This window comes from Lynx canadensis, chromosome A3 (assembly GCF_007474595.2).
Source record: "Lynx canadensis isolate LIC74 chromosome A3, mLynCan4.pri.v2, whole genome shotgun sequence".
Classification (NCBI taxonomy): domain Eukaryota; kingdom Metazoa; phylum Chordata; class Mammalia; order Carnivora; family Felidae; genus Lynx; species Lynx canadensis.
This window is the reverse complement of record NC_044305.1, coordinates 85,185,471-85,212,057: the sequence shown is the minus strand read 5'-3', so window position 1 is coordinate 85,212,057 and position 26,587 is coordinate 85,185,471. Positions and strand designations below refer to the sequence as shown.

The 26,587-nt window shown below is 41.5% G+C and overlaps 1 protein-coding gene across 1 annotated transcript; it reads right to left on the bottom strand.

Annotated features, from left to right (window-relative positions):
* Positions 1-26,273, bottom strand: PLEK (pleckstrin). The gene is made up of 9 exons (XM_030310733.1): positions 26,127-26,273; positions 16,041-16,196; positions 15,606-15,787; positions 13,658-13,749; positions 10,561-10,745; positions 8,697-8,801; positions 3,889-3,972; positions 3,146-3,215; positions 1-1,747 (listed from the first exon to the last, which is right to left on the bottom strand). The coding sequence occupies exons 1-9, from the start codon at positions 26,166-26,168 to the stop codon at positions 1,611-1,613; spliced, it is 1,053 nt and encodes a 350-aa protein (XP_030166593.1). The 5' UTR covers positions 26,169-26,273; the 3' UTR covers positions 1-1,610.
* Positions 26,274-26,587: the final 314 nt, after the last annotated feature.

Below are 26,587 nucleotides of genomic sequence, written 5' to 3'. Positions count from 1 at the left end.
GAGATGTTAAACATGGTCATGTTTGTTTCAAAACATAAAGTTGACTCCATATCAATAAATACTTTTAACACTGAATATAGAAAAACTGTGCATGTTCTAAAAAGACAGCTTACTAAAGAATTGGAGAAAAGATAGCCTTTTACCTCTAGGCCATTGATAAAACCATTCAGGAGTAGAAATAACCTCAAGGATATTATGTGGAATTGGGGGAGGGAAAGAGAGGAGTTGATAAAATCAGAAAGAATTTTCTGCTCTTCTTTTCTCACTATAGCCTTAAAGTTAGAAATCTGAAGTTGGAAAATGCACCTTCACATGTATACCTGTTTGGGGGTTTTTTGTTTTTGTTTTTGTTTCTGTTTTTGTTTTTCTCACTTTAGGGTTAGAATCACTAATTGGTTGACAGGGTCAAAAGTTGAAACAGGTACTCAATTTGAATCTAGATCAGATCACTCGGGTTGGTAATGGGTTCATAAGGCCCCATGGAGGCCAAGCAGGAGCAGCTACAGCTTGTGTCTAAAGCTCAGGTATTACCACAATATCATTAACTGGAGAATTAAAGGTGCTGCACAATGTTGATGGCCACCTCAGTGAGCTGTGTCTAGAGTTAAGTCCTTTCAATGTTATCTTTGAATAAGCCCATCATCCAATCTTCCAGCCTTTGGTCCAGTCCCTGCAGCCTCTAGAACTGGAGACTATACATTAGCTAGCCAGCCTCCAGACCCCTCACCCATGGAGAGAACCCATGGAGGGAACCCATCTGGCTACTTTTTTCTGCAAACATTCAAACGAAAGAGAATCTCAAAGATTTGGAGCCCCCACCCCCACCCCCACCCTCAGTTACAGCCAATGGTAGAGAAATGCTCTGGGAAGGGACAAAAATACACCCATCTCAGGTCAGCATTGGGTAGGAGTAGAATATACCTGCTCTGGGTGGCTTCTGGGCATGGAAAAGACCCTCAGCTACTCCTGGATTCCTTGGGTCATTTTCTCAGAAGGTATAACTCTCCAGGCTATGTGATAAGTAAGTGATAGAAGGCTTCAACCTAAAAGACAGCACTGTGGCACTGGTTTTCAGGAAGTTTCTGCTTAGAGTGAGGAAGGAAGAAGAAAGTCCTCCTTCATTCTGATACACAATCTAATGGCCAAGAGCAAGAGAAGGTGGTGAACAAGAACAAAGGAGGTTTATGCCTAGTCCTTTAAGTATAGATTGGGAACAGTTTTAAAGAGCAGAATATCTCAGGTTCTGAAGGCCAGGGCTGAGCCTAGCAGGGACACTAGCTGGACAACTAGACACACTTCGCTTCCATGAGTATTAGAATCACAGGGCTTTTGGTTTTTAAGCTCAGGCCTGGAGAGATTAAGCAGGGAAGCCATGCCACACAGCTTATTATATCTGCATGGTGGGACACAGAGAGGTTTCAGAAAGCAATGTGATTGGTGAAGTGAACAGGACGTGGCATGTGGTTAGTTCTATTCAGAACCACTGCAGACAAAAATTTCCCAGCCCTGAGCCCTTTATCATCAGTCTGTTGCCAGAAGTGGACAGGTCCTAGGCCAAGCTTATCCACGGGGTTCCCTTGGGAGAGTGATGATGGGCTGCAGAAACATCCTCACTTCCCAGTCCGAGAGGCCACCTGGATGGCTTTGATCCACTCAGTGCGCTCCTTGGCAGTGGCCGCTTGCAAGAAATAATGAACTTCATCAGCTGTGATGATCTCAAAGAGGTTTTCTTCTTCGCTTTTCCTGCCTGGTGAAAAAGAAAGTGAGCGACAAAGCACATGCAGAGACGCTGCCCAGTCACCCTCCTTTTGCAAGGAATGAAATTTTTATTTTTTTAGTATTCTAAGAAAATTAAATATGTGGCTTTCAAACTTATCATCATTGTATGATCATATATCTTTATTGTATAATCATACATATATAGAGTATGTATATATACTATAATATACTACAGTATACTAATACTATATATAGATAGCTAGATAGATATAGTATTTATATAGATAGGTACATAGTATGACTGTGTGTGGTATGAGTGTGTGTTTAAGAAATAAGTAAAATACTCGACAGTTTACAGTTTCTTTTACAGTTTATGAGCAAACTAAATTTCCTACTTTTGCATACCAATTAATGAGTACCTCTACGAGAGCCTAATGAGTACTTTTCCTCTGCTCATAATATAAGCCAAGGACTGACCCTAATATATTAAAATTAAAAATAAAAACAAAAATCCAGACCCACTTTTGGTAAAAAACACAAGCTTGAACTTGTTTTTATCAGGGGCTAAGTTAGAGTCTGTTGAAAGATCAAAAGGCAGTTAACTGGCCAATAGCGCGACAAGACTTAAAACATCCACCTCAAATCAAAAATCATAATTCCATAAGAAGAAGACAATGAGCAGATACAGGAGTAGTCAAACATCTAAGCTTTTGCAGCTGTAGTGTTTTCCCATCAGCCTTTATAACATCATAAACCCAAAATGACATGGCAAAACCAGGGTTGGGATGTCTAAACCACATCTCCCCAGTGATACCCCTCATTTCTGCATCTGTGAAGTCAGTCAACACCAGCATGGCTATTCCATTCACCACATCATAGACTTGTGATCTAGGACCCAGAGGTCACTGGTGTAACCCCTCACTCCAGAGGAGGAGCTAAGGCCCAGATTCATTAGGTGGTTCACCCTAGACCATGCCGCTAACCGACTAGCACAGACATAACTGCAAGTCAAGTGCACTTTCCACTCACTGCACTGTCTCACTGCACAAATGTTCCTTTTGCTGTGGGAGATTTCCTGGTCTGGATATGTAAAAGGTCCCCCTTTAAGGAATGCCACAGCTCAATTACAAGCATCAGGAGGTAACAAGTCTCTCCATCCAAGCCAGTTCCAAGGGGAAGATTTTTCTCAGCATTGCTCAAGGATTTGCTCAAGTCATCCACAAAGCCACTCGTCCTCTCCAAGGCCCAGAGAGACAGGGCAGCATCTGGGAGAAAATAACTCTTGTTTTCTCCCAGGTTTCCAGACAGAAATTCATTCATGCTTAGCCTGATTGATTAAGTCAGTTATTGATTGTTGTTGGCTCAGGATGCCCAGGTGTGGAAAGGAAGCCTGAATAACCTCTCTCAAACAAAAATTCATTCTTACCATCTGGGTTGCTCTCCACTGAAGTCACTACACAGCCTCTCAAGTGAATTGCTCCCAGGGGATCTTCCCCCTAGAGAAGAGAGGAGCCCTCATGTTATGTTTCCAATGTACAATGCACGAACATACCTTATCCTGTTGGTACAAAAGCCGTACAGACTCACTCTGGTGTAGAATAGGGCACCCCAAATGTGTAAGAGTAGAAGGAGACTAAAGAAAACCCCTTCCTGCACTGTAAGCAGGGTCTGTAAGCCCTGCACTGTAAGCAGGGTCTGAGGACCCAACCCAGATGGGTTTGTCTTTACGCTTTAGAGTTGACTCCTTTTATTAAGGAAAAGGCCCTCTTCTGAATAAACAACAGCCCAAATGGCTGGACTTAAACAGTGCTCTCATCCAAATTGGCCCAGAGGAGGAATTATCACTGTTTTTCATATTAAACCAAGAGCAATGAGTTGGACTGGTTGAGTCCCTCTGAAAGTATCAGATCAGGGCAAACAAAAACAAATGAATAACAATATAGTGATATTTTCTTTCATCCCTGAGCTTGTGCTGGCCTCAAAGCCTAAGACTGCAGATCTTTGCAGTTAAGAGGGGAGAGGAAAAGGTAGAGGAGAGCAGGAGAAAAAGAAGTGGGAGGATAAAGAGGAAATGGGGATATAAACAGAGCAGAAAGGAGAATGGAAAGCCCAGATAGCAGATGCAGTGGAGGTCTGAGTGCAATAGATTTGTTGACCACAGGATCTCACCCCAGCAGGGTCATAGTAGTGCAGGTAGGCAGGGTCTTCTCTCAGAATGAACTTCCTCACTTTCCAGTTTTTCCTCCTGTGCCCCTTTATCCAAGATCAACATAAAAAGAGGCATGGTGAGTTCTTAGCATCACTCTGTACATATAGTATCTACATAGTAAGCTTTGTTGAACTGAAAAAAGAAAAAGATGAAATACCAACTTCAAGAAAATGAGGTCCCAACCCAGGTCTTTGTCAGGGAGATAGCACTACGGCCAATGAATAGTTTGGATGTTATGAAATTATGGATTAATTATTTCTAAGAGTGCCTTCCAGGTTTAGTATTACATAAAACAATATTTTTTAATTTTTTTCAACGTTTTTTATTTATTTTTGGGACAGAGAGAGACAGAGCATGAACGGGGGAGGGGCAGAGAGAGAGGGAGACACAGAATCGGAAACAGGCTCCAGGCTCCGAGCCATCAGCCCAGAGCCTGACGCGGGGCTCGAACTCACGGACCGCGAGATCGTGACCTGGCTGAAGTCGGACGCTTAACCGACTGCGCCACCCAGGCGCCCCTACATAAAACAATATTTTATACAATGTACCTACATGGTTGTTAGGTAACATGGAGGATATAAAGAGGTTAAGACATAGCTCTACTCTTTAGAGCTAGAGTTTACAGTCTATGTGGAAATATAAAACAGCAAATGTCCAAATCAAGTAATTGGTATAGATAACATATTTCAAGGGAATTAAATGTGGGATATGTCACTGTAGGTTTGGGATGTCAAAGAGAGCCTCTGCACTTAACCACAGAGGGCACACAGGAGACAGATGGATGGGAAAGAGGTGGGTGGAAAGACTTGACAACAAAAAAGCAGCAATGGGAATACACAAGGCATATGCAGACATTAATGAATAAGACCAGTCTGGCTAGAATGCAGGGTTCATGAGGCATGTTTGGGAAAGTGGAAAGAGACTTAAAAGGTGGGGGTTGTTGCTGATGGCTTCTGAGTCAGAGGTGAAAAGATTACAATCACATTTTAGGAAGATTAATATGGCGACCACATGTAGGATGGACCAGCTGGCTAGGTTAAAGATAAGCCAGGGAAAAGATACTAAGGTAAAAAGAAGTTCATTAGGAATTTATTGCAACAATCTAAGCACAGAATTATTAGGAACTAACATCAGGTAGCAGCAATGGAAGCGGGAAGGAATAGTCACTGTGACAGACATGATGAAAACACATAGGAACTGGGCTTTCCCAAAGAATGACACCATCCAGACTGTGGGTTTGTAGGGCAGGATTTATGTTTTGTTGACCTTTGTTCCTCCAAAGCCCAGCCCTATGCCTGATACATAAAACCTCACCCTGGAAGCTGCCATATATCTGCTTGTAATTTCCTTGAATTATACAGTTTCTTCAATCAGCTTATAATTTTTTTAATGTCATGGTAAACCTAATTTCATTATTTCCTCCAGAAAATTCAAATGACTTAAATATCTCCAGAAGAAAAAAAAAGTGTATATTAGATTAGACGATATACAGTTTCTGTTTTGCCATTATGAAGCATATCATTTAATTCTGAAGCACCATATATTGACAAGCACATATACAAATTTTCCAATACTTTTTACTGTGCTCCTATAGAAAAAAAATGAAACATTTATGATGTTAGCAAACAGTGTCTCCTTCATGATGCCAAGTCTAAGGAGTTTAAAGGGAGCTTTCAAGAATGAGTCTAAGTTATATTGGCCAAGGAGCTCATCTCCAAAGAGGCTTTTACTTGCTTGAAGGATGGAGCCAGGAATCCTATAGAGTCATATGGGAGAACAGACAATATTTCTATCTGTTATGTCATATCTAGAATGGCTTCTGTATCAATTTCTAAAATTCTTTTTACGAATTCTTGTTCTTTGCCTTAGGTAATAAGATGCTAAAGCTTTTGCCTTACACCATTTCTTCCTGACCTGTGAACACACATTTCATGATCTCTCATGCAATCACTGGGTGAATAACAAGTTCTTGTGAATCAGTGGAAGGGGAAGATAATAGGAAGAGGTGAAATCAGCCAACCCTGGTCAACTACCTATTGCCTTTAAGCTCTCATTGACATCACAATGTGACTCACTGAAAAGCTTAATGTTAGTAAGTGGGTCTCTGGCCATCCTTCATGTAATGAGTATTTCCTGGGGGATTTTAAGGAATGTGTGCATGCCCAGGGTTTCTAAGAATTGTTGCTGATCTGCCAGCCACTTATATTCAATTTAATTCTCTCTACAAATGTTTATTATCTATTATAGACCAAGAAGAATGCTGAGCTCTGCAGAAGATATGAGAAAAACATATGATATATTGTCCCTCCTTATCAAAAAAATCTATACATAGTTTTGAAACCAGATATTTTGTTCATTGTCATAACAGAAGGAACTATTTAAAAAGGGATTATATTAAATATAATTCACTATCATTTATCCTCAAATTTACTACATCCCCCAAGTAGAATTATTTTCTCTGGGATGGGAGAAGTGGGAAGAATTGAGTGGGGGGGAAGGACTGGCCTCCAGTTGAACACAGCTACTTCCCGCCTGTGAGGTGTGGGACACAGGTGCCCTTTTTCATGATAAGCCTTCTACACACATTAACCCTGCTAACTCCCAGCAGCAGACACAGAGTGGTTTAGCTTTGTGACACTTGGGGAAATTTTTTTAATTCCTTCAGGTGATTGTGATATGAACCAGGGTTATAAACCACTGAGCTAAGAGATTGGAAACATTAAAGGGGGCCATCAATCAAAATAGAAGAGGTTTCTTTTCCCTCTCACTCCTGCCAAAAATTAGAGGAAAGAATATTGTAAAAAAAACAAAATCTCTGAATGCACATAGATTGTTGTTTTCTTCATAGTAAAAGGAGGCTAAGAGGGGTTACTATATTATAGTGGTATTTTGATAGTAGGATAAGTTAGCTTTGAAGAAAAAGGCTGGCTCTGTGGTTCTCAGCCTTGGCCACACACCAAAATCACTTGCAGAGCTTTAAAATCCAGAGACCCGGGTTTAATTGGCCTGGGGTGCAATTTTAACAGATCCCTGGAGGACTAAAATGTACACCAGTTGGGCCAGCTAAAACTAAATTGCACTTATCAAAAGCCAATTAAAGGAAGGTGAGGAAAAATACAGAAGTAAGCCTACTTCAAGTCCCCATTATCTTCAACACACATTCAGATAACCATTACCCTCAGCCAAATTTTTGACCAGGAATATGAGGATGTTTGGCAGAACTAGAGGAAGCTTGCAATAGGCAAACTCTCGCCACAGACAACTGCCAGAGCCTTCTCTATAGAAGGCTGGCCCTGCTCCTATACTTCCCCTTTGATCTAGTCAGTGGTCACCCTGTCATAAAGTTATTAGAATAGTCTGTGAATTCTTTTTAAATCCTTGCAGAATTATCTTTTGGGACCCTGTTCTCTCAAAACCTAATGTTAAAGTAAGTGTTTCACACTAATGCTCCCCTTCCCTAGTAAAACTCAAAATCTATATCTATACCTAATCTCAACTAGTTCAAATTTCTTCTTTTTAAATGTGAGTATATGGTCAACTTTGGTTCTTCCCTCTTCACCTCGGAAGTTCAAGGTCCTCTCATGACATAAATCAAATCTCAGTCCCACAGTTATATACTAAGCAGTGCCTTTAAGACAGATCACAGCACAGCAAGGAAGTTAAAACCTCGGCCTTATGAAGCAGCTTTGGTTTCTATGATACCATATGCTAGTATCAATTTTTTTCACCCTGAATATTCTCATGTCTTCCTGTTGCTTTTTCCTCTACCAGGTGTTGTCCCTGGCTTCCTCACTTAGCCCCAGCCCTTATATTCCCTTACCTCTTGGCATTCTGTGCCTTAGCACCTGGTAACTAACTAGAGCTCTCCGGTTCACCCCTGCCATTGCTTCCCAGACTGACAGTGGCCTGTGACTGTGGAGACCTGGTGACTGCATATGACACCCCCTCCCCCCCCCCCCCCGCCCAGGACTGAGTGCATGCCACCTGACTGGATCTGACATTTGTCTGCTGCAGCTCCTGCAGAGTTGGCTTCAGGCATGTCCTGGATTTGGTCTCCCCATGACCTACCCACGGTCTAGAATATGACTTCCTTGCTTTCAATGGTATGTAATGTTCCTCTTCTGAGTGTGGCCTATTCCTGTTTCCTGGTCACTTTGCAAGAAAGAGGGATAGGCGAGTGGAAGTACTTTTACTGTGAAACATCTCTGTCTTTTGGATGGCACCTTTTAGACAATTGATTTCTTCCAACTAATGAAAAGGTCATTATTATTTTTTTTTTTGAAACATCTCTTTTCCCCATGATATTCATAAAAGAAGAGTTTCCCCAGGCGCCTGGCTCAGTCGGTTAAGTGTCTGACTCTTGATTTCGGCTCTGGTCATGATCTCACAGTTCGTGGGCTCTGCACTGACAGTGAGGAGCCTACTTGGGATTCTCTCTCTCTCTCTCTCTCTCTCTCTCTCTCTCTCTCTCTCTCTCCCCCTCCCCTATTTACACCCTCTCTCTCTCTCTTAAAATACACAAATAAACTTAAAAAAAAAAAAAAAGAAGAGTTTCCCCATTTCAAGGTGCATCTTCTACTCTACCTGCCTCAGTCCTCCTGTCCTAAAGTCACTTTGATCATCTACTTAGCTTTTTGTCTTTCACTCTGCAGGGCCCATTTTCTAGTTGAGTATTTGCCAAACAAACCAAATACTATTTGGTTAATTTAGAAATTAAAAGAAACTGGTAAAGGGGAAAAGACTGAAGAGAATAGTGGTGACCACTCACCTGTTTCAGTAAACATCCTTGCTTGATAACGACCCCTCTGAATTCTTCTTTCAGAATCACATCGTCATCACTGGAATTCTCTTCACAGAAGAACCCGCTGTCTGGCTGTTGGGAAACCAAGCAGTAAGTTTGTTTTACCAGTCTTAGGCATATGGCTACTTGTACCTTCTCCCCTCCCTTTCCCCTCCAGCCACTGGGGTGGTTTCCTTTTCTCCTTCCTACTGTGGTTCATATCCTGACCTAAACTTTAAAAGTTGTCCTTGGTTAGCTCATTTCCCCTCTTCCTGTTTCTTGTCTCTAGATGCTTGTTTCTTGTTTCTAGATGCTCCACTCAAGAGTGATTTTGTCAATATCCTTTCATCCTCTTGGGTTCTGCAAACTGTATTCTAAGTCTAGCTCAGCACATTTCTTCCTTCAAAGCCTTCCTTCTCTTGGCACCTCATGGCCATATCCTTGAAAGTAGAGTTAGCTAATTTATAAGACACTGCATAACACAATCTCCATTATGACCTTTACCACTCAGCCCCTTCCACCTTGAGAAGACTGAGAACATGATGTGTCCAGCTTCATGTTCTAAGGTCAAGAGCAAACTGGGCCTTGCTCAGCTATAAGCAAGTAATGAACCATACAGAGGAAGAAGAGCCACTCTGGTGGGTATTTTTAGAATCTCACATTTAAATGGCTATAAACAACCAGATCAAAGGTCTAGAAAGAAGAAAATACTGACAGTGGAACTTCCCCCAAAGTGAAATGAAACTCTATTGGGGATATTCACTTCATTTTTGTAAGAAGATTGTTCCCTTAAATAGCTTCCTACCTTTTATGCCCTGACCCCAAATTGAAACAAAACTGCCAAAATCCCCCTAGAAATCCACTGTCGCTGGTTTTCTTATTTGGCCCAAGTTTAGGTCCATATTGTGCAATATAGTATTTCCCAATCTGTGGTAAGCATACATGGAGGTAAACAAGATGGTTGGGGGAGGGGACGTGGATGAACACATTTTGTGTTAAGAGTAGCGTATTGTAAGGGTGCCTGGGTGACTCAGTCAGTTAAGCATCTGACTTCAGCTCAGGTCATGATCTCATGGTTGAGCTCCACGTCGGGCTCTGTGCTGATAGCTCAGAGCCTGGAGCCTGCTTCGGATTCTGTGTCTCCCTCTCTTTCTGCCCTCCCCCTGCTTGCACTCTGTCTCTCTCTCTCTCAAAAACAAATAAACATTTAAAAAAATAAAAAATATATATATTTAGAAAAATACAACCAGCACATTGTGATTTTACAGATCTCCCTCTAAAAAGGAAGCTCCCTGAGGGCTGCAGTTTTTGCTCATTATTTTTTTTTTTCACCACTGTATCTCTTCTGTTTAGGAGAGTGCCTGGAATGTACTAGGACCTAATAGGTTTTTATAAATTAATTATTGCTTAGAATAAGAATAAAGTTTTGGGTGCCTGGGTGTCTCAGTCAGTTGAGCATCCAACTCTTGATTTCAGCTCAGGTCATGATTTCACAGTTCGTGAGACTGAGCCCCATGTCGGGCTCTGTGCTGAGCATGGAGCCTGCTTAAGATTCTCTCTGTCTTTCTGTCTCTGTCTCTCTCTCCCTCTTCCCCTCTCCCCTTCAGTGTTCTCTCTCTTTCTCTCAAATTAAAAAAAAGAATAAAGTTTTGAAAGTCACTTTAAAGGAAATTATTCAAGTAAACAATATTTTTCTTTAAAGTGGATATAGCAGGCATTGCAGAGGTGAACAAGTCTCTACAGGGCTGGGCCCTTTCTTTTGCACACATGGGTATGAACTAAAACCAACCTAGAATCTGTGCAGGGCAGCCCTCATCACAGGAAGAGTAAAGGGGTAGCATTTCTCACTTACAAAGTAGTAGAAGGCATCAGGGTTGTCCAGGAAAGGGTTTTCAGCAGTTCCATCCACTGCATTCTTGGACAGTTCTCCAGCAGGCTGCAGGTACCCTTCATTGAGCAGCGAGGAGGCAATCATGAGACCTTCCTGGCGATTCCGAACAGACTTATTGGAAACCAGCCAGTCGATGACACAGTTGCCTGGATGGGACCATCAGAGGGAAGGTTAACACTCCCTACCAAGTTACCAAAGAACAAGCCACTGATAGTCACCCCTGAAGAGCTCTAGAGCACCCAAGTGTCTCACTTGTCTCATCTTCCCTGTTATTCCAAGAAGGAAAAATGAAATCAGCAGGATAAATACTTCTACATGCTCCTTAAGGAGCAATCCATACATCAGAGAAATAGGTTTTACAAACTCACTCATTTACTCCACTAATGAATTGACACTTATTGAGCATCTACTAGGTGCTAAGTGCCTTGATGGATATTAGGGATTCCCCCTCAGGGAATCTAAAAGGGAGAGATGGGATGTACTTAAGGATTGTAACAAGCATTCTGCTATGGATCAATGCAGTTCAGTGGAGCCATTAGGTCAAATCTGCAGGAAGGTGTGGAAGCGGGTGGGTAGGGCGGGGGGCTGGTCTACGCTGTTGGGAAAAGATTCATAAGGGAAGTGGCATGGGGCTCAGGCTTAAAACATGAGTAAAATGTTTGCCAAGCACATAAAACAGGGCTGAGAGGAACCTGCACAGGCTGATAAAGCAGCAGCATGGGAACAGAGGCCCACAGGCACGAAGCAGCCCCTTTTGGGGGCAGAGGGCAAAGTTGGTGGAAAGAAGGTGAAAGAACACAAGAGAGAGTGAGGAAGACACAGGGTGAGTGGGAAAGCTTAGTTGGCATACTAAGAAATCTGGCAATGAAGGGGCACCTGGGTGGCTCAGTCAATTGAGCATCTGACTTTGGCTCAGGTCATGCTCTCACAGTTGGTGAGCTCAAGCCCAGCATCAGGCTCTGTGCTGACAGCTCAGAGCCTGGAATCTGCTTCATATTCGGTGTCTGCCTCTCCCCCTCTTGCACTATGTCCTTCTCTCTCTCTCAAAAAAATAAACATTAAAAAAATTGTTTTAAAGAAGATAAAAGGGAATTGACCCATCATTTGGATTATTAGCAGGCTACAACTTTGAAGCTTTACATGAAAAATGACATATTCTGTATAAATGTAGACAACCAGGGAGCCAACGTAACAGGCAATAGGTTCCCGGTCATCAAAGCAAGAGCAATAGGATATACTACCTTTGAAACATTGGTTAGTGAGCCTTCCATGAATATCATATATGAGACACTTTTGCCCACTTTTATTTTGTAGAAGGATAAACTAATTAATACTGCATTTCTGCTTTTAAACTTCATAGTGATCCTATGAAAGTGCTAGGGGAGTAATTACAGACCTCATTTAACAATGAGAAAATTGAGACTTGGAGAGTTTAAGTGACCTTAGGCCTGAGTTACACCAGCAATGACCCTTCACTCAAGTGTTCTAACCCTGGAGTCCATATGTACTCAGCCGGGCATGCTGAAGCTTGAAAGACAAGTTCAGTCTTCCTTTTGTCCAACATTCAAGGTCCTCCATCACTTTTCAGCAGTGCCTGAGTCCCAGTCTCTGCCATAGTCTTGTTTCTCCACTGAGACCACCTGACTCCCACAGAAAAACTTGATCTACCTGAATTTCTAGAACTAATACTGACCTTCAGTGGGGAGGACTTACGAAGTTCTAGCCCTGTACTGGGACTCAGTAACACATACACAGGAAATAGGTATGGCCTGGACCTTGCCCCCAGACCTATTTCAGAACCTCTTCCTTGTCTCCTTTGCTAGAGGCTCTGTCTTAGTGACATCAATCCTGCTAGAGTTAAAGCCCTGCCTTCCTCTTGTCAGCTTCCCTTACCACTGCCCATGGCTTGGTATCTTGATTCCAAATTTCAGCCCTGACTTTTCTAATGTTAACAGGCTACAACCTTAACTCTCTGAGGCTGATTCCTACGGGACACTACCTTGCTACTGCAGATCACACTTCCTGACTTTGTCCTGATTGGTTTTTGTGAAGTATCTATTGATTGGATATCCCCTCAGATTCTACATCGGTTGTATCTTCTCAGAGATTTTCTCTCTTGATCTTTTCTGTCACCATAAATAAGGCATGCTCAGCTTCTGACAACCTAATCCCAATTGCATGTCCCATTTAGCCCCTTAATGAACCATCAGCCTTGTTAGGCTGGCCATTTTCTTCTTCTGGATGCATATTCCATATATCTCTGCCTCATAACTTTGTCCTCGCCATACTTAATGAAATGCCACCCAACTCTTTGAGTAAAATTTAAGCCTCTACTTCTATGAGTCTCAACAGCCCCCTGAGTTCTTTCTCTTTTCTGGACTCAGAATTGTCTGTTCAGACATGTGACTTCTTAATTATAAAAACCACCCTGAGAGCTCACACCACATAATATTTACTGTATACCAGGCACTGTTCTAAACATATTACAGAGAGCCTATAAAGTATGTGCACTGTGATTATCGCCATTTTATAGACAAGGAATGTGAAGCACAGAGAGGCTAAGTTATTGGCCTAAGGTTTTATAGCAAGTAAGTGGCCGAGCTAGGATGTTAACTAAGGCAGTCTGGCTCCAAAGAATATGTTTTTAACCTCTATGTCATCCACCTAAATTTGTGACGCTTAATGCCGGATCCTGTGTAGCCTCACACATCTCTAGTATTGTCACTTAAATCTTACATTGTATACCTTGATTCCTGTTTATCAACTTATTCAACTCTGTGTCTGTTTCAACATAATGCCATTTATTTTGGGTTGGGGGTGGAGAGACCCTTTGACTGATTAGCTGGAACTTCCAAAACTTTAACTTGAACAGCATAGTTCTTTTCTGCCTTTCCTTCTGCTTCCACCCTGGGGACATTCAATTCTCATGTTCGCCAGCCTGAGTTCTATGACCCCGTTCACCCACCATGCTTCATACACCCTCCCACACATAAGGCTGAGCGAGAACTACATATTGCCTTCCCCAGCTGCCCTATTTCAGACCTGCCATGCCTTTTACCTGTGAAGCAGTGATTAAAAATCTTCTTGTCCTTCTCTAGATTCAGCTCTTTTATTCCTTTTTCAGTGTCTTTCATGGACAGATACAAGGCACTGTGCAGACATGAAAACAGATGGATGAGTGGGGAGTCTTTCAGAATTGCAAGTCCTCTCTGGAAGTCACCACCTTGGAAAGGCCTGCCATGATCACAAGTTTCCCCCCTCCTTAGGTGGCCCCTGAGCCTGGTCTCTCCACTGGATCAAAAGTAGTTAAAGGGCTGGGTTCAGGGGCGCCTGGGTGGCGCAGTCGGTTAAGCGTCCGACTTCAGCCAGGTCACGATCTCGCGGTCCGTGAGTTCGAGCCCCGCGTCGGGCTCTGGGCTGATGGCTCAGAGCCTGGAGCCTGTTTCCGATTCTGTGTCTCCCTCTCTCTCTGCCCCTCCCCCGTTCATGCTCTGTCTCTCTCTGTCCCAAAAATAAAATAAACGTTGAAAAAAATAAATAAATAAATAAATAAAAAAGGGCTGGGTTCATATTTGTATAACTCTGTGGCCTATACAGCATTCAGCAAAATGTGCTAGGAAGGTATTTAATGTCTCTTACACTAAGAGACATTAAGCTCTTTGAGCTCTTTGGTGATATAACTCTTAGCGCCTGAAATAGAGTTGCCCCAGTTAGGTGCCAAGAGGAGAGGTTCCTGGGGCCAATTGTTCATACACATTCTAGATCTTTAATTGCCCTCAATCCTCATGTCTTACTTCTTTAAGTGTCCTTCAAGAGACCATCTGTTGTAGATATTTGCCTCCAAGAAAGAAAATTTGTGCTAAGCTTATCTCTTATTCTAAAAATTATGAGAGATGGCAAATTCTCATTTTTGGCCTTGAAGTAATAAACCAAAGATGGCCTTATCAGAGAAATTGCAGACAACAAAACAGAAGACCGTTTTTGTGTATCCTGTGGTTCCATGGAGCACAAACATCATCCCCACATAGCACTGACAGCTGTGGCTGGAAACATGGTCACTTGACAAACCCTCCCAGCAACTACAGCTGGACTAGGCGCTGCCTCTTGGGTCTTTACCAAAAGCTTTATTGGTGAGAGAAGGTGCTCATTCTCACCAAGCTCAAAGCACAAATTTTATTAAATCCCTGTGATATGCCAAGTCCTGTGGTGGGCTTGCATAAGGGGTTTCTTCAGTCCCCTCCCAGAAACCCTCGCCATCTTGTAAACAGAATCTTTGTTGGACATGTTAAGCAACCAACATGGAATTCTTCCTGGCAGGGCTCCCATTTCAGCGTATGTCCAACACAAAAGCAAAACTAGCAAGAAGTGAAGAGACTCCTAGGGAAAGAGGCTCTTGTGGTAGGAGATGTGAAACATTCAGGAAGTAAGAAACCCTGTTCCCAACCCCTGTCAGAGGCAGAGTTTACCTGTGAGCCTCTAAAAACCTTTAGGTAACAATTCTCGCCTGCAAGTCCAAACCAGCCAACAGAAAAGACCATTTAAACCAAGTCAGGGCACCAATGACTTCTGCCCAGGATGGTTGTTCACCCTGGCTGGCTCTTGCTGGCTGTGTAAATGCATGAACTTGAACTTGAAACCTTACTTGCCTTTTCCTGCCTATCTAGAGATCCTGAACCTTTATTTCAAGACTAACTTATTATAGCTACTTCAAAAATCCAATTATGCATTCTCTCTCTGTCTCTATCTCTCTATCTCTCTGTCTCTCTTTCTACCAAGGTTGCACAAAATGAGGGAATTTATACTGCATTAGGCTCCTCTCCTCAGCTGCTAGGCCTTGGAGAATCTATGATCGCTCCTTCAGACTCATGTAAACATCTCAGTACACCAAGTGCCAGCATCAACTTGGAGGAGTGGATACAGCCTCCAAAGCAAGCCTTGGAGCAGGATCTGTTGTGAGATTTCCATAGCGAGGGGGCACGAGGGTAGAGTGAAGCAAAGAAAATCACCCTAAGTCAACGGTTTCTGGCAGTCGAATGGACCTCCTGGTAGATTTCCTTGCAAACTTCTGACCTCCTTCAATGCATTTAATGGCCTTCTTGATGTCTCGAACCCAAGCATCTCTCTCCTCCAGGAAGGCTGCCTGGAAGAAGTGGTCCTGCTGTTTGGTCGTAGTGATCTTAAACACAAACTAAAAATCAAAACACATCCCATTAGGAGTGATTCCTTTCAAAGGTCTGAGTTCCCTTAGAAGCACAGTAGTTGAGTCAACCCCATTCTGGAAGTGCTTGGCCAACAGAAACCCAAATGCCTAGAGCTGAGTATGGGTGTTGGTAAGAAGAACAGACCCAGGGAGCACCATTCACATTGTAGGCTACACACAGGCTCAAATGTCAGAGCAAGGTGTTACAAGGTGTTCATCGTGGCTAGGAATGTTGACTCACCATCCTTTTGCCAAAGTCTTGACAAGGACTAGTCAGTGTGCTTCCTTTCAGGGGGATCATTCCTTTGGGGCTGTTGTCACTTTTCTTCTTATAGAATTCAATTCCATCTTCTAACAATACAACCCACATGGGTTTCCAGGTGTTGAACACACTTCCCTGTAATGAAACAAAAAGAGCTGTGCCACAATGTCTTCTAAAATGGTTCTATAGATGGTACACAGCTTGGTAAATAGCCTAGTTTTGGCCAGTGTGGATTCAGGTGATGCAAGTTGGTCACACGACCAGGCTGGTAGGAAAGCAGCCTTCAGGGGAGAAGGGGACTGCCATTCCGCTGAAAACTTTAAAAAAAATTTTTTTGAAGATAAAATGTATATACCTCCATAGGCAGGCCTTAAGCTTCACATGGCCCATTACCAAGAGAATATGGTATGGCTCTCTAACCCCCTTCTTGTGCATTTCAGCCACAGAAAGCCTTATTTTCTGCTCCCAACTCTGCCCACTGTGTTCATTCCACTTAGGGACTGCAGATAGATTCTATCTCAAGTATCAATTCAGACTGAATAGTAACTGATGCCTGAGGCCAGACTCACTAGAAAGGTACCATAATCCAATAGCTGTTTTGACTATGGGCATGGAGGCCATAAATGGTATTGGCTAGCTGCGGTTACTGCCATCCTTTGGTCTAATCAGATTTTATCTGAATATGAACATCAAGAAGAAACTCAGAGAGCAGCCTTGTGTATGAGCATAGATAAGTTGTATGAAAATCACTCGCAAAATCATCTATAATACAGTGAGACTACCCACGTCAGTGTGGCCTTAGGAAAATCCTTATTTAAAATGTTGGGGTTGGGGCGCCTGGGTGGCGCAGTCGGTTAAGCGTCCGACTTCAGCCAGGTCACGATCTCGCGGTCCGTGAGTTCGAGCCCCGCGTCAGGCTCTGGGCTGACGGCTCAGAGCCTGGAGCCTGTTTCCGATTCTGTGTCTCCCTCTCTCTCTGCCCCTCCCCCGTTCATGCTCTCTCTCTCTCTGTCCCAAAAATAAATAAACGTTGAAAAAAAAAAATAAATTCAGGATTCCTGACTTAAAAAAAAAAATAAAAATAAAAATAAAAATAAAATGTTGGGGTTAATGCCAACCACCCTTGTAGCAATAAATCAACCATTCTGACTACATCAAGAAAGTCTCTCTTTCTTGTCCGTATTTTGGGAGGACTTTGGAAAAGGAAGAAGTTCTTTGCCTCTCATCTTTGAACCCATGGTGTCACCTTGTCATAACCACCACAAAATAGAATTATCATCCAGTTCCCAGCAGATCCTGCTGCTTATCTTAAAATACTAACAGCTTCTATATAAAGGTCCAGTTGCCCAAAAGGAAGACTATTTATACAATGAAGATAAATACTTGTGGGACTATCATTTTGCTTGTTCATGTGTTTCCTTTGTTTTAGTTACTGAAAAAAAATTTTTTTTAATTAGAACACACTATCTCTCTTCTGCACAGGCAGAATAACTGTCCATACTGGCACTAGATTATTTCTCTTTTTAAAAAATGGGCAATGCCAGGCACTATGCCGATACATGAAATAATGTCAATCAAATGCCTATCCGTTTTACATCTATTTAAGAGAAATTCATATTCACATTATAAAAAGCCCCTCCTATAAATCAGTAAAAAAATACAAATGACCTGGTTTTTTTTTTCATTGGCAAAGGACTAAAAGAGGCATTTTATTAAAGAGGATATCCAAAAAGCCTCTGAAAAGGTGCTCAAAATCATTTTTTACTAGGGAAATGCAGGTGAAAAGCAAATGAGATACCTCTGCACACCCATGAGTGTATCTAAAATTAAAAAGATTGAGAAGGGCAAGATTTGGAAAGGATGGTAACTGGAACTCCCATACATGACTGGCAGGAGTGCAAAATGGTGCATCTAATAATGGAAAACTATGGAGAATGTCCTAATTCTTAGAAGATAAATGTTGAAGTATTTAGGTGTGAAGTAGCATGATGTCTGCAACTTATTCGCAAGTATCTCAGTATAAAAATATGTGTCTGTATTTATACAGAGATACAGAAGCAGGGAAGAGAGAGCAAAAGCACCCTTGCATTAACAGTTGATAAATCTAGGTAAAGAATATATGGGTAATCCTACTATTTTTCCTATTTCTCTGTGGGTTCAAAATTTTGCAAAAATTGAGAAAACTTAATAAATAAATGAACAACCCATGACACTAATATATATTAAAATTTGGGGGGCACCTGGGTGGCTTAGCCAGTTAAGTGTCCAACTTGGGCTCAGGTCATGATCTCACAAAGCTTGAGTTCGAGCCCCCTGTGTCAGGCTCTGTGCTGACAGCTCAGAGCCTGAAGCCCCCTTCAGATTCTGTCTCCCTGTCTCTCTGCCCCTCCCATGCTCACGCTCTGTATCTCTCAAAAAAAAAAATTTTTTTAATGTTTTTAATTTGGGATATACTTTTAGAGAAATATGGGAAGTCTATTTAATAAAAAAGTAAAATAACTAAAAGTAATCAAAGATATATTCACAGAGCTAGGAGTAAGAAGCTGGGCTAGATTAAGGAGAAAATGCCTTTCAAGTCCAAAACTTTATATCCTACCTCAGGTCTCTCAAAGACTAATAACGGCCAGTCGTTCAGGGCTTTTGGCCTTGGAATTGGGATAAACTGAGAGAGGTCAGCCAGCATTGCATTCCTTCTGTAGAGAATTAAAATAAAGGTACTCCAGAGCCAACTGTTCAAAATGAATTTGGGCTTTCCTAATTCAAATGTAGCCTTAGGGACTCTGTCAACTTCCTCAGAGGAGAATGTGTCATCTGGGATTCGGGCTCGTTATGCACAGTGAGGAGGCCAATATTCTGTGAAACAAAAGAAATCTGAACATTGTAAAAGTGGAAACTCTCTTCCAGGCTTGGCAGCAATTAATTAGGTGAGGGTGATGAAATTGTGTGTGATCTGTCTCCTCTCAGCTATTACTGCAGCTTCTCGCTGGACTACACTGACAGCATCTCTCTTCAGCCACGCCTGCATTTACTCCTTCTGTCCCCAGGCACCTTGGTGCTCATTCAATAGCACACCTGGAAGTGTGATCATAGGAACGTCCAGGCCAGAGAGGCAGTCAGTCATCTACCAACGCGCTCATCATACAGGTAAGAATGTTGAGGCCCAGTTAAATGACTGGGCCTACTACACCTGACCAGTTAATGCAGAATTGGGACTAAATCCAGGTCTCCTAATTCTCAATTTTATGCTCTTTCCATTTTCCCTCAGATGCCATCTTCCTTTGGGTTCTTGCATAACTGTAGTTCTAGACTCTAAATCAAAATGCTTAGGCTACTTAGCTAGCCATATATATAAGCTCAAATATATATATATAAATATATATCATAAATATATAATATAATGTATATTACACAATCATAGTTATATATGAATAATCATAAAACATCTAAACCATATTACATCATGATTTTATAGATGTATAATAGATACGTTTTATGATTTCATACATATATATGGCATACGTCTGTTTTCTCCCATTATAGGCCAAAACCTAAACTTTCATATCACAATGGGCTGGTTTCAGATGCTGAGTCAGATTTAAAATTTCCCAGTGAACAACTGCTCATTATCATGGGACTGGTATAGTTCAGCGCACAAGAGTCTGACAATGCATGACACCAAAAGAAGAAATCTTAAAAGACAAGACATTTGGCCATATAAAAAATTAAACTTCTGTACATTAAAAAAAAAAAAACCCTGCAACAACTGAAAAGCAAACATAAATGCATGGCTATTTATAACATATTATAATATAATTAAAGGTTAATATTTTTAATATAGTTTTAAGCCCTTTATAGTCAATAAGAAATATACAAACCCTCCCAATTTTTTTAAATGGGCAAACAATATAAACAGGCAATTCTCAAAAGAAGAAAAGCCTGGGGTGAATAAACATAAAAACGTACTGCTTCAACAGAATTCAGAGAAACACAAATTAAAATTGAAAAAGATATAATCTTTTTATTAGTAACTTTTTTTAAAGATGTATAAAATGTATTGGGGAAGATTTTGGGGAAACAGGCATGTGGAAAAAAAAAAAAAGGAGCTCTGTGAGTCAGCAGTTTGATGTAGGCTGCCAAAAAAACTCAAGTCATTGCAGGCTGTATAAATAGAAGCACAAGATCTAAAGTGATGAAAGTAATACTCTAACTTTAAATGGAGCATAACCAGTAGGTGACAATGGATCTGGAGCTGAATAGCCCAGGCTCAAATCCTGGCTCTGCCACATTCTAGTAATGTAACCTGGAGCAAGTTTTTAAACCTCATTTTCTACATCTGGCTAATGGCGATAATGCTACTATCTATTTCTTAGTGTTACTGTGTCTTTATAAAATACTCCATGTAAATTGCTTAGGGCAAGATCTAGAACACAGTAAACACCCAGTAAATACTACCTATTGCCTGTAATTCTGTGCTTATAGGTGCACCTGGAGAATGACCTTGAGTTCAGGAAACCTTAAAGCTGCAGATGATCGGGGCCTGTTGGCATCTCTCTCTTGGGAAATTGTTGGAGGAAATGCTAGGTTTTAGCCCAAAAGGGGACAGGCAGAGCAGATGAGGACTGTCCTGAAAGGTGTGAAACATTATCGTAGACTGTTTGGAGGCCCAGTAGGTGGAGGTTTCAGAAAAAAATGGTTTGCTGCATACCTTCAGGGAGAAATTTTAATTAGTGAGTTTCCCGTCACAAGCAGTACTACAGCATGCTTGTTAGTGGTTTAGTAAAAGGAATGCAAGCCACAGATGGGAAAGTTCAATGAAATACTTTTTTAAGTATTCCTTTCAACCCTCAGATTCTACACATTTATTGCAAAACAAAAACAAAAACAAAAAACCCTGGTGTCCCTTCTGTCCCTTATGTCTTCTATTTACAGATGCCCTACCAAACCTTGGGTCTTACCTACAAGCCAAAAATAAATACATCTTAAAAACATTTAACATGACCGTCTAAAAAGGAATACTCCATTGAAAATTTTTTCTAATACTTTAAAAGTTACTATGATACGGAGCCCTGATTTCTCAGTTTCCACATGTCTTTTTCCAGGAAATTTCTTTCTTTTTGAGACATGTTCATTCAACAAATCATGATAAAACAGCTCCTGTGTTTCAGACACTGTCCTGAGTGTTGGGGTATAAAACTGACCAGGAGGCAGTCTCTGCTGTCAAACTGTTCCCAGTCTACCCAGGGAAGAGAGTGACCTTGAACGACAGCTCCAGTTCAGTATGACCAGTGCTCAACCTGGGGCATACTTTGTTTTGTGTAGCTTCACTGAAGATTGCCACAACTCATCGCTGAGGGTTGGGGCAATCTGAATTTGGTGTTTAGAACCCTTCCTAAACACCTCCCACAGACTGCAAACATCTCGTTTAACTTCTCCTTTCTCTCAGACTTCTCTTTTCATACGTTGACGTGTGGCTGGAATTCAAAGGAAATTACGTTTTGAGCAAAACTGCGTATCTAACTAAAGCAGAACTGTGAGTGAGTAGGTGTCGTCTATTCTCCCACACTCATGGGACATGTTATTTTAAGTTGCTGTTGTATTAAATTAATTCCTCATTTCTGGTACATCATAAATTGTATCATCTAGTTTTCCAAACTAATCCATGAAATCACTTGTATAACATCCCAGATAAACCTTCATTTTGTACCTATGTAAATTCTTTGAAGGCAAGGAAACTATTCAGTAGTATATTTTTTATATAAGTAAACCCTTCCACGTTGGACAATTTCTCAATAAAAACATATCGGGTGAGCAAAATAGAAATGGCACCACGTGCTCAACAAAGTGATTTCTTGAGTCCTAAGGATTTGGGTTCAAATCTCAACCTCACCTCTCCCAGAATGTGTGGCTTTAGCCAAGTTACTTAGACATTAGCCTCCTCATCTGTAAAATGGACATGTTGCAAAGATTAAATGAGATAATATACTTAAAGGGCTTAGCACAGCAGCTAGCTTGTAGTAGGTGCTCAAAAAATGGTAACCACATAGACAGATTTCACAGTTTGTAGACAATACTGTGAAATCGTTCTGGTATAAAGTTATCCTGGGTGCCACCTATCCCAGCAACAGTGCTTTGGAGAAGAACATCACTGCAAAATGAGCACAGGAGGCCTACAAGAAACATAGTTAGGCATGGCTCTTCATGACACTGAGGCCACACTGCTGACTTCAGAACAGCTCTGCCACATAATAGCTGTGTGACCTTGAGCAAGGCCCTCTGCCTCTCTTGTACCTCAGTTTCCTCATCTGAAAGGAAAGGATAATCGCTGTGCCCACTTTGTAGTGTTGTTATAAAGATTACATGCATTAGTACATCTGGTGCTTACATCTGTCTTTGCTGCACAGTGAGCACAAGTGTTAGCTGTTATGATGGAGATGAGTCAACAAATGAAAATTGCTGGGAATTATTTCACAGTAGCGTGTCCAGAAGACAAGGTAGCTGTACAAAAGGATGCCTGGGCTGGGACTCCTGACCCTTCTGCTCTCTCTTGCACCCGAGTCTTTCAACTTTCCACCACAGCTTTCTGCAGCCTTTTTCTTTCCTGCCCAAACACCCTTGTCCTTCTCTTTCCCACCGCTCTGATTCCTGCACTTTCGCCCAGCCTCACAGGCCACCCCATCCCGAAGCCATTCTTGGGATCCGCCATGCTGCATGAAGTGTCTGCTAGTTGATTGTCGATCTGTCGACAGCGTGGTTTGCTCCATTAACCTCTAGGAATGAGGTTGATTTGGGACATGACTTAGTGGAGTCTAGGTTATTCATTGCATGGAAATCTCTCCTCTCTCTTTTTTTAAAGCTATGATTGATTATAAACATATCCAAATCAGTAGTATGTTTCCAAGGACATCCAATGACGTTTAGGTTTATTGGCTGGAATTAACCCCCAATCAGAGAGAAAGGAAGGTTGAGGTTACTAAACCCAATCTTGCCCACAGTAGTTTGTCCAGGCCCCACTGTAGCTCTGGCAAATTCGTCTAACCTCCCTTTTGCTGGCTTGGGTAAGCCTGCCTTCAGACTGTTACATGGGATCAATGAGATGTTGGGTTTTGCCGTTACACAAGCCTGGATTTGAATCCCAGGTATTCCTCTTACCAGCTGTTTGACTGTGGGCAAGTCACTTATTCTCTCTGAGCCTTGGTTTTTTCATCTGTAAAATGAGGATAATGATACTATCTCAGAGGGTGGTTGGGATTGAATGAGATCATGTTCGTAGGGTGGCTGGCTGCTATATGGTCAGCTCCACGTGCTCTTTTTTTTTTCCTTAAAGTCAAAAGTGGCAAGACTCTGAGACAAGCAAATCTAGGTCTTATTTAGAATGAAAAGATTGCAAAGTGCCAGAATCATGTATTTTCCTTCCTTCACATAACTATCATTTCTATGATAAAGAACTGAGGCAGGAGTTAAAGGAGGAAACCTGAATTGTAAAATGTGAGCAGTTATCTTGCACAAAAGAACAGCAGGGGTGCGCCTGGGTGTTTCAGTTGGTTAAATGTCCAACTTTTGATCTCAGCTCAGGTTTTGATCTCAGGGTCGTGAGTTCAAGCCCTGCATTGGGCTCCACTCAGGAACATTTCATAGTCATTGCCATTGACTGTTGACCCCAAGATTTCGGACTTGACAAAATTCTTGAACCACCATTTCTAATGTTGTATCTTGCCACCCCAAATTTCTTATCTCCAATAAAGTTATTTCACAAAACAAGACATAGGGAAAAAGATATTCTTTGTTACTACCCACATATCTTAAACTGGAGTAAATGGAGAGACTTCATATGTTATTGCTTGTCGTGCTTTGGTATCAATAACCATAGTCAAGACATCTAACAGCCTTGTCAGAGAAAGATGTCCATTGTCCTTTCTTCACTATTAACTTGGCAACCAACCCAGGCACCAGTACATATCCCCATTAGCATCTAGAAAAGGACCTTTATTTACTGAAGTGTATATCAATACTGATATTAATAATCATGGTCACCTACTATGTGCTAAGTTCCTGACATATAGTTTTTAATCCAAATGTGTGAGGTAACTGGAAGAAATGTAACGTCTAAAAACATTTATAGGAAATTCTGGCTTCAGGTGTAGTTCTGCAGCCAACAAAGGGAACATTTCTGAACCAAGCATGTCTTTAAAATGACAAATAAATGAATCTTACCACAAATACTGTTCAAAAGGTCCCAGAGAAAAATGCAAAAATTATGGAAGATATAAATTGTAGACATGAAAATTGTGGAAGATGGAAATTGTGAAAATATCTATATGAATTTTGACTATGCTTTTTTCTAGGGACATTTTCTAGATTGGCTTTTATAGGCAATAATCTGAGAGCATTACTCTCACTGACTAAAAACTATTTATTACTATAAATCTGTAAGCTTGACAAACCTCCTTCATCCCCATTTTCTAGTGGAGCAGCCTCGCTTATTAGAAATTTAGTCTTCTGTATTTTTGGTACTTTGTGGAGTTTAAAATGTGAACATACAAACTTAATAACAGCAATTTTCATTGCAAAATGTTTCCATTCACTTGCTCTTGTCTGAATACTAGCCCCAGCAACCAGGATAGAAATGTCCACATTATTACTGGTTCTCAAAGAGAATGTTGGCACCTATTGCAAAGAATCCACATACACCTCTGTGTGTCAATGTGTGTCTTTTCTGAGGATGTTTCAAAGTAGCTAGAGATGTTCTGCTAGCTAAAGAGCCTATCAGCTGTGGACTCCTTTATTCTCCAGAAGCCACTTATAACTCTCACTGTCACAAATGCATTACAAACCGTATTTCAAGTTACACTTACTCTAGGAAAATCTTGGTGTACTGGACAGAGTTCAGCACAATGAGTCAGAAACCCAAGTCAGAGAGTGGGTTTCTGGTGTCAACCTCTGTCTTAGCCATGTGACCTTGGGTAGTCACCCGGCTTCCAGGTCTCAGTCTCCTCTTCTGGAAATGGGGTATTGAAGCCAGGTGACCTGAAGTCCCTTCTAGCTTTAAATCAAAACAGAATCAGGCAGCAATGTGTGCTGCTTAACCCCCTCCGAGGTAGAACATTTTAGGCTAAAATGTTAAACCAATGAAGGACCTAAAACAGAGTCACTTTAGGTGCTCATTCGATTAACGAGCTGGGCTTCTGAAAGAATGTACTTAATTCAGTTCACTTCTGACACACTGAGCTTGCTTGGGTCATTGTGAGAGCATTTGTTCACGTAGGTGTTGCCCACAGGATACCAGCCCACCCTGTGGGTGAATTCACACAATGACACGACATACACCCAACATTAGGAGAAAAACAGTGCTAACAAAATTCAACTTCTCGATGCCATACCAGAGAGACTAAGTATTTTTTATTAAACTTGTCCCTATTTCCTAGTCTTTAAAATCACTTCCTGCTACCTTAGCAGTACATTCAGAATGATGAATGAAGAGATTTGAGCCCAATTTCAGAAAAAAGATAAGGTTTTTTATGCACCAATTCTAAGAAGATGGCCCAAGAAATAAGCAACAATTACTGTGTCATTATATCATTTCTCTTTAATCCTTTTCTTTTGTCCTCTCCTCCAAAAACAAGTAAATAAATAAATAGGAGAAGGAGGAGGAGGAGGAGGAGGATTTAAGTTACAAAGGAATAGTCTCTGAGTAACCTGCATAGGAGAAGAGGGTGAGTCTTCTAGCATAATATACACATGTGGCTCATGAAAAAAAAAAAAAGGCTCTAAGTCATTATTTAGGTTTTGCTTAGGCCCCCACCTCCCATATCCTGCAAACTGGAACAAACAAGATCAAACTGCTGATGCCTGAGCTAGATTAGTTCACCTTTAAGAAACAGAACGCCGTGGAACATGTGCTGGCTTCCCTTGCAACGGTCTACAGGCTGTGATGCTCTCCTATGTCAGCCCAATAGGTTCAGCATAAACCGTTCCTAAAGTGACTGGGGATGGAGAGTCCAAAGCTGGACACCGATCATCCCCAACGCTATTTTCAGGGATACCCTTGTACGTGGAACTTCTGCTTACCCTCTTCACAAGGTAGCCCTCCCTGATCCGCTTTGGCTCCATGTCGGATGGACAAACAGACAGCCGAATCCACTCTCAGACAAGTGTCGTTAGAAGCTCAGCCTCTTCTGAGAGCTGAGGCAGTTGTGGGCTGCTTTTCTAGAGCGAGGTCCCTTTCACAATTTCCCATCTGCTGGCGATCGCATGATCACATCCTCTTCCTCTCACTGGGGTGGAAGACCAGAATGAGGAACTGCAGAGAGAAATAACCCATTCTTTGCTAACATCGAAGACTTACTAAAAGTGAAGTTGGGTTGAATATTTACCCCAGGTAAATTTTTGTTACCATAAACAAAACCATTCTTCTAAAGAGAAAAAAAAAATTGGTGAAAGGAAGAGGTAGATGAACAAGAAAACCTCATTTTGTTTAGTTCTTATAAGAAACCCCTGGGGAAATGATATTATTGTCCTTTTCTTACATA